At 39.1% G+C, this 14,495-nt stretch overlaps 1 protein-coding gene across 5 annotated transcripts in view; it reads right to left on the bottom strand.

Annotated features, from left to right (window-relative positions):
* Nucleotides 1-14,495, bottom strand: part of LOC144215971 (3',5'-cyclic-AMP phosphodiesterase 4D-like) — a 119,542-nt gene that overhangs the window by 97,459 nt on the left and 7,588 nt on the right. For 3 of the 5 annotated variants that reach the window (XM_077745203.1, XM_077745204.1, XM_077745205.1), the window contains 2 exons: nt 11,382-11,486; nt 1,941-2,179 (listed from right to left, as the gene is read on the bottom strand). In XM_077745203.1, the coding sequence (XP_077601329.1) occupies nt 1,941-2,179; nt 11,382-11,426 (284 nt within the window). In that variant the 5' untranslated portion in view covers nt 11,427-11,486. Of the gene's footprint in view, nt 1-1,940; nt 2,180-6,693; nt 6,831-11,381; nt 11,487-14,495 lie in introns of all 5 variants that reach the window. The other 2 variants (XM_077745208.1, XM_077745207.1) reach the window with 2 other exon arrangements.

The following is a 14,495-nucleotide window of genomic DNA, read 5'->3' as shown; positions in this document are numbered from 1 at the left end:
GATGTATTAATGCGTCCATCTAGATTCTAGTGTATACATCCATCCATAGGTCGCCCCTTAGTGATTACACATTAAAAAAATTATAATGTAAAAAAGATCAGATGTAAAAAATACTTAATTTATAAAAATTGAGTGTTAAAGGTTGACAAAATGACATGCATGTATATATTTAAATGTCTGCATTTATAGTAGTACGAGAACATTATTCATGGTAATGGATAATTTGGATATTTTCTTAGTTCCAAAATGTATGGCGACACCAAAGGTCAACAGAAGGGTAAATTATGACATAATAAGAAAATCCAACTAATTTGAAAATGAAAGTGATCTAAGGAAAATTATATTTTCTCCTCTAATCCCATACACCTTTCAGTATCTATCATCTTTTCTGGGAAAAACAACAAATACGTTCATTGTTGCCATTGGGTTGTCTTTCTCCTCTGGCTGTAATTTAAAAAAAACAGGTGATGCAGCTGCTGTATTGTTTGGGGAAAGATTTTAAACAAAGCCTCAGAAATGTCGGAAACGCAGAAGGCCTTTTTTGGTACAGTATAAAAGTTTGCTCTTCACGTTCTCTTATCTCTACAGGATACTGGAATTTCTTTTCTGTTTTTTTTTTGCATCTCAATCATCAATTGTTTCCTTTCCTTTTTACGAACCCCTCATTTCAATTGAGCCTTATTCATGTCCTTGTCTATCCATGCACTGCAGGTCTGCCCAAAATTTTGGCAAGGAGAAAAACAACATGATGAAGAAGAGAGGAAAAAGTGTTACTAATTCACAATGACAAGAGCTTTGGGACAAGTGAACACCCAGACAACGTGACTGATGTACAAAAATTCTATATTGACTCCTGATTTAACGATCAAGGCCAAGTCAGGGGATACCTTCTTTATCTTTTGACGGACTTCCACTGACAGCTGCATTTGACCGTGAAATTAATCCATTTCAACTACTTGGATATGGTACCGATTTCCCCTTTGGGAAAACTATCTTTTCATACGAAGCACCGAATGAGATGCTTATTTGTCTCTCAAGCCTGACTTGTGCTAAACATACTCCGGAACATCTTGCTTTCTTGAAGGGTTGTCATTTCTCTCTCACTCATGGCAAGGTCGTGCTCCCAATGTGCAGACAGACTTGCTCTCTCAGTTAAGCATCACTCAAGATTGAATAATTACTTCTGTGAGGCTAGCTAGAGTTTTTCACACATCCCTGGTTGTCTAACTATAATTCATCAAAACATAGTATTAGTGTAGGTGGGAGTGGTTGGGCTCACAGTTCTGACTTCGAGGATTCAATACCAGGTTTTGAACCTTCCTGCGTGGCCTCTTCTCGCCAGGCTTGTGTGGGTTTTCCCCGGGTAATCCGTTTTTTCTCTCACATCCCAAAACATTCTGGGTAGGCTGGTCGACCATTCTCAATTGGCCAAAGATATGAGTGTGGGTGTGAATGATTGTCGCTCTTGTTGTACTTTGAGCCATAGATGGACTGAGATAAGGCTCTAGCACCCCCTGCAAGCCTTGTGAGGATAAACAGTCCAGAACATGAATGAACGGATATTCATATCTTGTTGTATAATACAGAAGAAATATTTGTATATTTTTGACAGTCTAAATGTATTCTTTAATTCCTAATTTGATCCTGGTAAAGATTTATTTAGTCATAAAAAAGAATATAATCTAGAAAACAAAAATGAGTTTTCCTGTAATAGAACACATTTGGTTTAAAACTGCCTTAATTATGCAAATATATCATGTTAATGTGACAATACATGTTAATGAGAATTTGGGCTCCTAAATGACTATTCCTAATTATTATGCATTCCCAAATCTCAATTTGAGAACCATGATTATCACCTTCATTACAGATAAACACAATTCATCCTGAAATTTCTTCCTGCATTTGACATAAAAAAAAAAATGCACATGCTGTCATACCTGCCAGTTTCTGCAGATGTAATTGCGATGAGAGGTGGAATACGGAGGGGCAGAGTATTCGGCCGTGGAGGAACGGTGATAGTATCGGCGTCCACTTTGCGTTCAAAATACATCTGCTCAGCCTGTCTGAAGGCCAGAGGGGGCAGCTGCACAGTCCGGCAGGACAGCCTCCGCACCAAAAAGGGCTCCATGCAGGTGACAGACTCCGTCTCTTGGGGGTCCGTCGACTCATCAGACACCTAAGGGACAGGTACAGAAAACAGAATTATGAGAATGCAAAGATAGAAGAGACAAATCTGACAGTCCTGTCCTAAAAAAACAGGTAGACTGTCAGAGAATCCTACAAAATAAGCAGGTTTTATTACCCTAAAGGCGCAAAAGCCATGATCCATAATGTGACTCAGTTAGGCAAAGCTGCTGCAGCTATTTTTATTATGCGCTTCTGTTGCTTCCAGTCACACTGAGGTAGATTGCTTTTATTGCAAATTATGGCATGATTTCCTGCGGGGTTACTTCTAAGCACCAAGGTAAACTAAGAAGCACATTAAATTGATCGATGTAGCATAAAATGAACGGATTATTTAAACGATGCCCATATATATTGAAGACAGCTGCAATACTGAGAAACAGACTTACTCTATTATAGTCAGACAAATGACTAATTTCCTTCAGTCAGGATGGTGATGTACTGAACTCTAGAATGAGTTGTTTTCTTTCAATTTTTTTTCTCCTTTTATTGAACACACAATGCACCCAAGGCTCAGATGGCAGGAAGTGGACTAGATGGAGATCAATTTAACGTTGTCTATTATTTGTTTTGTTTGGGTTTCTCGGCGTTAAGTGCCCTTAGGGAGAGTAGAAAGGTAATCAGTTATTTGCCTATCAAGCGCTCGCAGGGGTATCCTTGATTCTGGGCACACATGAACGCACAGTTACAAATGCGCAAGCTGAATAAGCATGATAAATTGAAGCCGATATAGCGACAATTTATCTTGCCCCAAAACGGAGTGGTTTTCATTTGCTGGGCATGAATAACGATGCTTGCCTTGTAAGCAAGGCTCACACGTCAACTAGAACATTTCACGCTGCTCTTTTCCAGGTGATAGTTCCACATCTTGTGTACAAGCAGTACTGTCCCTCACTAAAAATAGACACAATAAAGTCCACCTCTAGAGATAGTCCCATTTAAACTATCTGGTTTACTACAAAAAGGTCATGGTTGGATTAGCCTGAGACATTTATTCGCTGTTGGCCCTCTTGCCATCTTATCTTCTACAAGGCCCAGTAAGTCCTGTAAAGTACTCTTCTATTTGAGTTAACATGTAGTTGTTTGACTGATCAAATATTGCGAGACCGCTATCTACTTAACCAAAAAGGGTTTATTACCGAGGACATTTAGATCAATTGCCACAAGCTTTTAATACTGATAGAGAGGCAGAGTAATTAAAACCTAAAGGAGACCCTAATCCACTTTTCTTACCGATAACCTGTTATGCCGCCACAAGTCAAATGAGAACATTTTGTCTCATATTGCATTGATGGAATAGCAAATCAATGATTAATTGCCGGAAGACTTTTGGTCAAAATGCTACCTCTCGGTATTTTAGGTCCAAATCATTGTGTAAAAAATTCAGGGTTTCTTGCCGGAGCTGTCTTACTTAGTTATCTATTTACAAGGTTTGGTCATGTAAGATTGACATCCCTGCTTCATTCTGGTCAATTGGCGATGGACACACTGGTAGATAGAACGGAAATATTTGGTACCATTGGGTGGGATGACACAAAACAATTAAACAGAAAATGGAGAATGTAACAGCAAAAAAAAAAAAGCCTCACAAAGCAATAACTCGCATGAGTGGGAATCCGTCAACATGTCAATCCTCATTCAGAAAGCAATTGAACAGCCATTTGCACATAATTACGTACATTATACTCATCATCAGAGTGAGGGGAGTAAGGGAAGCGATTTAGTTAACTCTCTATTTAAGCAGGCTGAAGACAGAATGATTAATCTCATTACTCAATTAGCTAAATTATAATACCTGTTAACACCCTAAATGTGATAAAGATAAACAGGATATTGCTATCATACTGCTTGTCCACTGTATTATAAAATGTGGCAGTCGTTGAATCAGTCATTAATCTGGACTCAAATCCAAGGAGGAGGCGGGGGCAATAAATTGGACAGTACGTATTACTTCCATTGGTGGGCGTGTTACATAATTGTTTACCTTAAAAACAAACTTTTCTCCAGCCGCCACATCCTGTTTATTTTGTGATTCTTTTTTGGGGGGATATTTAAAAAAATAGAATTTCTTCTCATGACTACACCACTGCTTTTCTGGTTTGTACCTTACTTAACACTTATGGAACAAAATTATCCAGCACAAGTCATCTCGAGTTTGATGACTCACAGTGTATGTGCTAAATTAATAAATCTCCATAAAATCCAGTAATAATATGCACATAAACTGTGCTGCAGTTTAGTTCGTTCAGCAGAGGCAATGGTAGTTATGCCTGATTAGTGGATCATCTAAAACCATTGTTTGTCTGTGCAATCAATTAAGCACTTTTTTTCAAACCTTTAGTAAATCAGGCACCAAATGTCTCAAGAGACACTTTATCATATGAAGGTTAATTAGCCTAGTGTGTCACTTCTGCACTCTTCTCCTTTTGAGATGTACTTTCATTGGAGGTCGAGTCATTCCATTTGAATTGTGGAAGGTCAAATTATTGCTCTACAGCACCTTGGGTCTTTAAAAAAGGGTGACTTTTCATGTAGGCAGAAAGCTAGCAGGTGTTGGGCTCTTGTTTTTTTTTTTTTTTAAGATTAATGGCAGTCATCACAGTTGCTTCTGCTGTTCTGGGAGTTTCAAATGAGCTTAGGAAAGCATTGTTTCTATCTCTTGTGCTCATTGCTGCTGAGGTAGTCTGCACCAGAGGACCTGAATTTAAGTGTTTAAATAGTTGCATGAAAAAAACGAAAATATTTCCATTTTTCCATAGTCTGACTTACTTGGTTCTCTACCTAGAGATTGTCATTGAACTAAAGATCAAATTCTTTCACATCTATCATCAAGCTCCATTATATGTACGGTTGGTTTGACAAAGGACGGACCAATACTTTTTTTTATAATATGGATTAATCATTTAGAGAGGAAGATAAACACAGAATCCAATCTAAAATAGAGTATTGCTTTTTGGATCTTATTTCATGTTCAAGCCACAGCAACAACGTATGCTGCAGTCTTGACTGTTACCCTCTGTGCCATTCCTAGAGAACAATTTCTTTCAGTCCAAAATAAATTGCTGGTTTCCCCGGGCCATTTCGAGAAATTTGGCGGCTGCTGGAGAACAGAAAAAATCAATGCAAACAACCCTATGGTCAGTCAGTCTCTCCCTCAACCTTAAGGAAGCTGATTAGAAACTGAGAAGGAAAGCTGTTTTTACCTTTGGAACTAATCCATAGACCTTAATAACCCTCATTCACAGCACCATTCATTTAAACTGATACCCTAGTTATAGTGCAGAATCTAAATGGAGACTACAAAGTTTGAAAAGAATCCAGTTGGACTACTAAAGGGGAACTCACCTTTGATTGTATTGAACTATGACAGTAAGTTTAATTTTGAATCAACCTAATGCTAGACTTGCACCTCATTTGCTATCTGACTCAGATGAATCCAACAATGAACCAGCTCCCATTGTTCAGCTTCAGCAGTGACGCCAAGTCTTCCGTCCCCCCAGCAACTTCATTTAACTCCTCCAGGGGGATCGTGAGTCAGTCCAAGGCCAGCTGTAAGACAAAGCCTACCCGGGTCAACCCTGGGGCCTCCTTCCAATGGAATAATCCGTGAACACTTCACCAGGTAGGCATCAAGGGGACATCCTTATAATATGCCCGAGGCACCTCATCTGGCTCCTCTCAATGTGGAGAAGCAGCAACCCTGCATTGACATCTAAGGGAGAGCCAGGACAACCTGCACCTAAACTAATTTTAGTCGCTTGTATCTTGGATTTTGTTTTTGAGTTACGACCTTCAGTGATGTCAGAAGTGGACTGGAGTGGCCACATAGGTAAAGGGCTAAGGGGATACGTGTGGGCCCTTAGGGTTGAGGAAACTATTCCACAAAGGGCTGCTGTGGGCGCAGATTTTATATCCAACCCAACAATATGACACCTTTGCACCAATCTGTTATCTCGGAAGTGCAATCGGTGGATTGCAGCCAGTTGCTTTTCAGCAAAAACCTCATTGGTTAAATTGTTTGTGCTGGATCAAAAGAAGAACAAAATAAATAAATAATCAATGTAAAGACATTGGCATGTTGATGGCTCACTTTTCTCATGTCAATTTATCTCATTGCTGCTTATTCCATCTGCACCATCTGCTTCAGGCACTAGAGTCTTGCCAGGATTCTGAGGGACCCCTCCCTGGTTTCCTGCAGCAAGATCATTGAAGGAGCCGCAAAGAAATATGATAATTTGTGAAAAACGCACAACTTTTCATTGGGCTATTCCATAATTCTTCTCTGCGGGATGGCATCGGAGAAGTGATCTTAAAAGGAATTCTGAACTGAGCCAGAGACGCAAGGTAAAGTGAGTGAAAGGAGAGTTTTTAAAAAGGGCTGAAGGAGATTATTAAAAAAGGTTACAATCAGAGAAGTGCTCTATTACCATTTAAGAAAAAAAATTGAATTGAATGCCCTCATTTTTCTCAAGCCGTCGTGGATATATACTCTTGAAAGACACTCACGGAAAGCTTTTTGATCCTTATCTTGTTGAAAGCTTCTTTTGTATCTTGTCACTCCCAAAGAGAGGGCTTGAGATTTTGAGTGGTAAAAGTGATGTCAATATTCCTTGTGAAGATGTTATCTTCAACATGCACACATACTGTAAAAAAAATCAAAACTTGCCAATCATTTTAAGTCGATGTTTCAGCTATTTATATAATCCTTGAGCCTGAATTGTTTGTCAACGTTTTACTACCACCCATGTTTGAATCAGCTAAAATTAACAGTATAAAACACTTAGTTTTGTACTTTTTACTTAATTACATTTGACAATCTAAAGGTATGACTTATAAAATGCGGTTAATACGCACTTGTTTTTGTAAAATATTGTTACCCATTTATTTTTAATTTTACATACTGTAAGTAACACCTATCCTTATACATGCAGACTTTTAAACATGAACATATGGTCTACAGTTTTAAAAGGAGATGTTTATCGGCAGCACCCTGGAATTTACAGGATGTGTGTAGTTCTGCGTCCATGTGTGAGTGTGTGTTTTAACAACCAATTATATGCTGTTTCACCTGGCTATTTTAGACCATGAATCCTGAATGTGTTAAAAAAAATGGCTATCGAGCTCACTTGTTTCACAAAACCTTTCTTATAAACTGACCATGTTTTATGACAGGCTTCACATCTTTGCCAAATGTCGTCAAATAGTATACTATTAAATTAAAGAGTGGAGTATTTTGCATGTTTTTCAGAAAATTTGGGCGGATAATGTAAGAGAAAATAACAATTAAACTTCTAGCAGACACTGATTATGCTATAATTTCTTCACAATAGGTGGCGAACATGTAATTTTCATTTTAAAAAATGCTCCAAGAACATATATGACAATAACTATTTTTGTCTAATATGGCTTTGAATTGCAATCTGTGTCATTTCTCAACAAATTTGTTAATTCATCCATTTTCAACATCACTTATTCTTGTCCGGGTCGCAAGGTCCTGGACTCTATGTCAGGTGACTTGGTCCAAAAGCCACCCTAGACTGGTCACCTGTCAGTTGTAGGACACACCTAGAGACCATTCACACTCGCAATCACAACGCCACCAAACAGGAATCGATTCTACGTCATTGGCACCAAAGTTAGGCAAAAGAACGACAGCACCATCGGGTGGATTTTCAACAAATTATTTGCCTTTATCATCAAATTTTCATTGTGAATCATTTTACCGGACTGCAAAATTCTGAATCACGTTTGAGGATCATCTAGCCAAGTTGGTAAGGAAGACCACACTCCTCTACAATACACAATATCAGGAATATACCGACACACACAAATTACCAGCCCAGAAAGACATATGGAGACTATGTATCCCAAACAACACACAACGGCATATGCATTAAACCATTTTCTACTGCTTCTCCTTCCTGTTCACAGTGAATAATGAGCTAGAGCTTTTTGGGGCGCGAGCAATTTATCGCAACAAATGCATCACATTTACTGTCATTTTGTACAAAAAGCCAATGTCGGAGAACAACACTGAAGAAAAAGAAATAGCATCCCTGTCAATGTATTCAGCCTTTCTACTGCAAGAGTCTGATATTTATATTTGGTTTGTCATGGAAGAGAAAATCCACTTTGTCAGGCATGAATTGAAAACTGCTACACTTTGACCCCGAAGGGATGGCTGCTTTATCGTGCCATGAAATCAGCATAGCGGCCTTCCCGAAAAGAGTTCACAAATCACTCTCCATACGTCAAGCCAATGCTCTCACGAAGCATGCTGCCAAACACCTGCGAGATTAATCCCATTTTAAACGTGCTCAACAGACTGTGAAATGAGAATGGTGAGCGGCTGGTGATGTTTTCTTTTGGAAGAGTTCTTAATAATGAATAAATAGTAGGCCAGCTAACCCCTCCACCTATTACATGAGGACAGGACCAAGTCCGGGAAGCAGACAAACAAAAACAATACAACATTTTGGTATCAGACAGCTAAAACAAATTAATTTTGGCAATGTTTAGAGACATGTGCAATATCAGGCACTGCATAATACATTTAGATATTTTTTTTTCAAATATTCCGAAGATTGCTCACTATTATGAATAAATAAAGGGGATAGATAAGCAGTTGCTCACAAAACAAATCAATTGGCCTGGCCAATTACTGATAAAGACGATCCTGATTACTGTAACCGCCACTCTTTGTGTTGCTCTGTTTTATAATCACCAGCTTTCCTTAAATAACAGCCTCTACTTTAAGGGACGTTGATTCTCAATTGTCATTGGGGAAGTCATTAAATCAAGCAGTCTTCAAATATGCACACTGCACTTGAGGAAATCAAGGCTAAAAGCTCGTTCACACTAGCGGCAGCCCAGTGTGAAAAGGTCCAGCGGCAAAGCGTAAGACAATGGCAAAATGAAGGAGACCCTCGTAGCTATGAGGTAGCCGTGGTCAGAATCTGGTGCCTTTTCCTGAGGTACCCTGTTGCCATCCATTTCGCAAATACATACATGGTAAGACAGTATGATTTAAACTACCCGTACTGTGCATGTGAATGGTTGTTTGTCTCATTGTGGCATGTGATTAGCTGGATAACAATTCAGCGTGTACCCCGCTTCTCCCCACATTGTCACCTGGGATCAGCTCCAGGACCGCCACAGCCCCCCATGAGGGAAAAATGGTACAGACAATGCAGAATGAACAAATTGCTCTTTCCTGCACTAATAAGATGCTTTGCTTTAGCAAAACAAATAAAGAGCCTTTTGGGACTCAAAGTCAACAGAATTAATATGCTGAGTAGTTAGGGCAATCATTAAATGCAAGCACTGTTGTCATCACTACAAAAAAAATGTTACCGCTGGAGATTTAAAGACTCATCAGCCTTTTCAATCTATTGTTCCATATAATGACTGCTTATTTCCTGCAGCTGTCACTTTTCCATCTCTCTTATCATGTCTCCCTGCACTAAAGTTGTTTAATGTAATTCTTCACTCAATCTTCCTCACATCAGCCTCATCTTTTACCTGAGTGCCCATGCTTTCTTTTGTTATTTTTTACTGGATCCATTTGATTTCACAAATTAAAAGCCTAGTTTTTGGCTGTTTCCTTGCGTGAAATGAAATTTCTGTCCATTATCCGCTGTGTACGTTCTCTCGCACCTGGCTGCAAGCCCACCCTCGCAGCTTTATGTAGCAACTGAGATGTGTGCGCAGGAATTGATGGCGAGGTGCATTTTGTCCCATTCTCTTGGCTCGTTCACTGGGGCTACAGTTGCATCTGTGTTGCCAAGGCGACGCTGATAAGGTGACTCATGACTATTCTTCAATAACTGCGAATGATTGGGTGTGCCACCCTCAAAATCATTGTGACCAAGAGCACATTCATCAGTATGGTCCTGCATCCCTCCCTCGACAAGAAACGCGACTGGCTCCATCTTTGAATGCTAAATTCGCCTCAAAGCCTTTAATTAGCCGTCCTCTAGATGTCCACGCTTGTTCCTTTCCTCCACCTTGAACCTTATAGTGATGCTCTGCTTGCCTGCCCAATATCCTTGAATCACATGAGTCATATGAATGAAAAGGTTTCCAGTTGTTTTAAAGAAAAAACAGTTTAACGTACTATTGAGCGTCATAGAGTGTTGATCTACCCTTACCAACATTTGCAAATGCCACACCAATGGCCAGCTAATGCGTCATGGTGTCCGCATTGCTGTGCTAGTCATTAATCAAGAGTTCAGTAACAGTGCAAGGTCACTATTTTGCTGGGGGCTGGATGGATTTAGTCATGGAGATACCTTTCACCGTTAGGATAAATAAAGATTGGTCATTCTTTGTGAAATGACAATGAGAAACATCACACAAGCGGCTTTTTTCATCCACCAAGGTGAAGCTGAGTGTTGACCAGACAATAGACACAAACCATTTTTTCTCCTAGGGGGAACATAATGGACAATATGGCACAGACAACCATTTTTTTCCCTAGTTTCCCAGTCCTTGATGTCTCACAATGAGAAAATGCATTTTTTTTTCACAACAGTTCATACTTTTGACGAATTGGTGTAACCTGATTCTACAGTTTTTGTTTTACTTAAATTCATTTGTAGCCTCTACACATTTCTTCCCGTTCTTCAAGATTATAAAGTAAAAAGAACTCTTTAACCACTGAAGAATCCATTCTTCCAAAGTACAGGACATTAGATATTTGGCAGGACAGTGAATCTTCCTTATCGTCCCAAATGCCCGTTTGGGGGCCACCTCCAGGGGGTCCTGTCAATTGGTCGTGCCTGGAGAAGCACCATGTTAGAAACCAATCCAGTCAGGGGGCTAAACACCATCTATGAGTTTATTTTTTAATTTTTTTTTGCGTTCACATTTACGTGCTTGCCTCTATGGCAAAGCTAATTAATTTCATAAGTAACATTTTTTAATTCCTTCTATTTAGTTGCTCTTTTTATTTGTTTTGAATTCCACAAGATTTATAATACTCCTGAAAATTGTTTCTCATAACTATGACAGAATTTTCCGGAACAAGGGAGTTTAATTACATTTTAAAACAACAAAATTGTACCGCAATTCGTTTCAACTGTACATTGACTGCATATTGTCTTGTAATTTCTGGGTGGATTTTAAAGGGGAAATTAGGATGATTATCATGAAGATACAAGTACATCACAGTGATTGAGGTGTAGTTTACTCACACTGTCGAGCTTGGTAGCATCCACAGACAGGTCATTTTTGTGCATGGTGAGCTCCACCTCTGAAAACAACGCAGGGCTCACTCACACGCTTGATCAGGATGGGGGCTGGCAAAGGGGGGAAAAAAAGATGTTGTGTGTGTGTTGCGAAGGAAGCTTGAGGAGATACTCCATTAACATCTGTACATAAACCAACAATTGGAAACATTTAGATTTTTGTGTTGATCTCATCAGAGCCCGAGGGCGCTGGGATCTCCCTGACAACCAAGTCTGTGTTTACAATGCATATGTGTGCAAGCATGAGTGTGGGGGTCATACAGGGATTCACTGGCCTATGAGAATGCATTAGGCAGTAAAAGGTAAAGGTCAGTGAATTAACAACCAGAGTTACACAACCCTGTTATGTTTACTTGTACTAATAACCCTCAGTCTACACCTGCCTGGCTGACTCCCTCTCATTTTATTGTCTTTTTTTGAACATGACTGAACTGAATGTCCTATACCGAGTGGAAAACCTTTGGAGCTAGAAAAATCCCCAAGAACTCCAAGCAGAATGGCACATCTAATTGCCGGAATTAAATATGGGGCCCACACGGTCCCTGCCTTGAATATTCTTTTCACTCAGCTAAATGAGTTAACCTTTGAGTTTAGTTGTAAAAAAATAAAAATAAAAAGGAGGAAATCATTCCTATATCTATCAGTCAGTGGTGGACTTCCTTGGAGCTCTTGCTACAGCAAGTCAATTCTGAGTGATGCTAATGAACATCCTATCCTGAAAGAGCTGACCTTTTGCATCTGTTGGTAACTCAAGTAAACTGCTGCTCTTATTGGCATAATAAGTTACTGACTAAAAATAACAGCTCTGTTCTCTCTCTTTTAGTGTTAGGTAGTCTCAAAACTATAAGTAAAGAAGAAAGATTAAAAGGTACAATTAAATGACTAACATTCACAGCAATGGACGTTCAAATCATTATAAATGTGTCTTTTTTTTTTTAAATTGCGATTGTTCAGTTCTGCCAAATGTTGTGTAAGGAGAGTGCTGGCTTTAAAGAGAAAAGTTTCATTTTTGTGACTCTTGGTGTGCTTGAAAAATCAGCGGGAGTGGTGCGGGTGACTTGGAGTAACCCCAGGGGGTTGATTTCAGTCTGAGCTGAAAGTGAAGTTGTTCCTTTAGTTTTTAGCAAGGGTGCAGTCTTCTCAGTGAGCTAAAGATCATTAAGCAAGTTGTCCATGATCGTTATAGTTGGTGTAGGAGTGCCTTGTATCTCAACAACTCAACTATTTGAATTCATAAGACATTCAGCAAACATTATATCTTAAAGTAATAGTAAAATAGGGATAAAATAGGCACTTTTTAATGCAACATGCTGTTCTTTTTTCCTCATTTCACATGAACAAAGACAAATACGAAGAATAAAACATTACTGACTGACAATTTGTAATTGAATAAAACTGAGGCTGCAGCCTTAAGGTGAGATAATACTGGATATGGTTATCACTTTATCATCATATTTCTTTTTCTTGGGGTTTAAGCATTTAAACTGCAAATTACACTAATGTACAGAAGCCAGTAATCGACTCCCTTCAAAAGGTCACAAAATGTCTTTGCTGAAGAAGCTAGTTGTAACGCAGAGTTCTTTAAATATGCATAATACAGCAGAAAAGTGAGAGGAAGGGAAAAAGTATGAGGAAAAGTTGCTGGAGAAACAAGGATAACTGGAGCCTCTGGAGAATTGTCAAGCAAAGTAATTGGCGACAAATGTCACATTCCTTGTGTCAGGCCACTGCTGATCCTAGGACATCACAGTGTCTTACCAGGGTACGGGAAAATGAATTTTCACACATAATGTGGACAATCTAAAGTAATTAATGAACAAATCATGCGTGTTTTAGGAACATGGGAGGATTTTCAGGGAGCAGTAAGACACCAATACAAGCAAGTGGAGAATATGTGAACAGTAGTACACACAAGGGAATGTAAAAAAAAAATGTTAGTTTGCGCATCAATGTTGGGTGCACCAATATTTTTTTTTAAAGTTGCAAACTGTCACATAAAAGTTTAACACTTTTATTGCCGCCTGATTTAAAAAAAATCAATATCCAATCAGTGAGGGCCCTTTGACAGACACCATAATTACGATGCAATCCTTAACAAAACATACCTCTGATGAACAAAAAGTAAACTCCACTATATTGCTTCGTCTATGAAGGCCATTGTGCTCCAGTTATGCATTTTTATTCAATGTTCAACCATTAGTAAGTGTGATGACAATTCATCACATTAAGCAAGTGAGAGGGAGGGGACAAAAAAACACAATCGGGACGTGAAGGGTCCACTTGCCCACAGCTGTCTAAAGGGGCTTTTGAATTTCAGTATGCTGCGTGATTTTTTTTCTTTCTATGTCAAGGCTGTTCGTTGAATAATCCCTCGAAAGTATCTCAACCTTTTATCGTCGCTGTCCTATCAGTTGAGAAGAGTTGGTTGAAGCTTTTATTCTCTTTGAAGGCAAAGGAGCACATGCGTGCGCCATGTTAATCAAGAGGGGTTTTTGTTCCATTTGTGAAACTCTGTGGGCGCTTGTGCATTACCTAGACAAGCTTAGATTCTTATTTACTGAAATGGAGCACCTGTCAAAATGAGCGCTTGTGAAGCCGCATCAAGTACTGAGAGGCCACCAGGAAGTTTAGCAAATAATATCATAGATCTTACCCAACTCTTGATGGATGACATTTATCATTCCATGGCAAACATACAACTTGGGATGTAGTAGGACAGCACATCTCTGCCCTGGCTTCTCAGTACAATACAGTTTTGTTGACAATCATAATAAAAGATGTCCAATTTGTGTGAAATCTTTATGCAAGAGACTCGCCTTTCTAGCCATATTTACTGGTCACCTAAGGTGAAAGTAGATATCAATATATCTACTTTTACTAGAGTTGGGAAATGTGTTAACTTGCACAAATAATATAAATTTGTTAGTCGGGACAATTTTTGAAAAGAGGAATTTTTAAAGTGGCCTAATGGACGAGTGGTTAGCACGTCGGTTCTGGGTTTGAGGGTTTGATTCCAAGTAGATCCTTACTGTGTGGAGTTTGCATGTTCTCCCCAGGTTT

This window comes from Stigmatopora nigra, chromosome 22 (genome assembly GCF_051989575.1).
Source record: "Stigmatopora nigra isolate UIUO_SnigA chromosome 22, RoL_Snig_1.1, whole genome shotgun sequence".
Taxonomy (NCBI): Eukaryota; Metazoa; Chordata; class Actinopteri; order Syngnathiformes; family Syngnathidae; genus Stigmatopora; species Stigmatopora nigra.
Note: the sequence above shows the minus strand (reverse complement) of the source record. Positions and strands in the feature narration are given on the sequence as shown.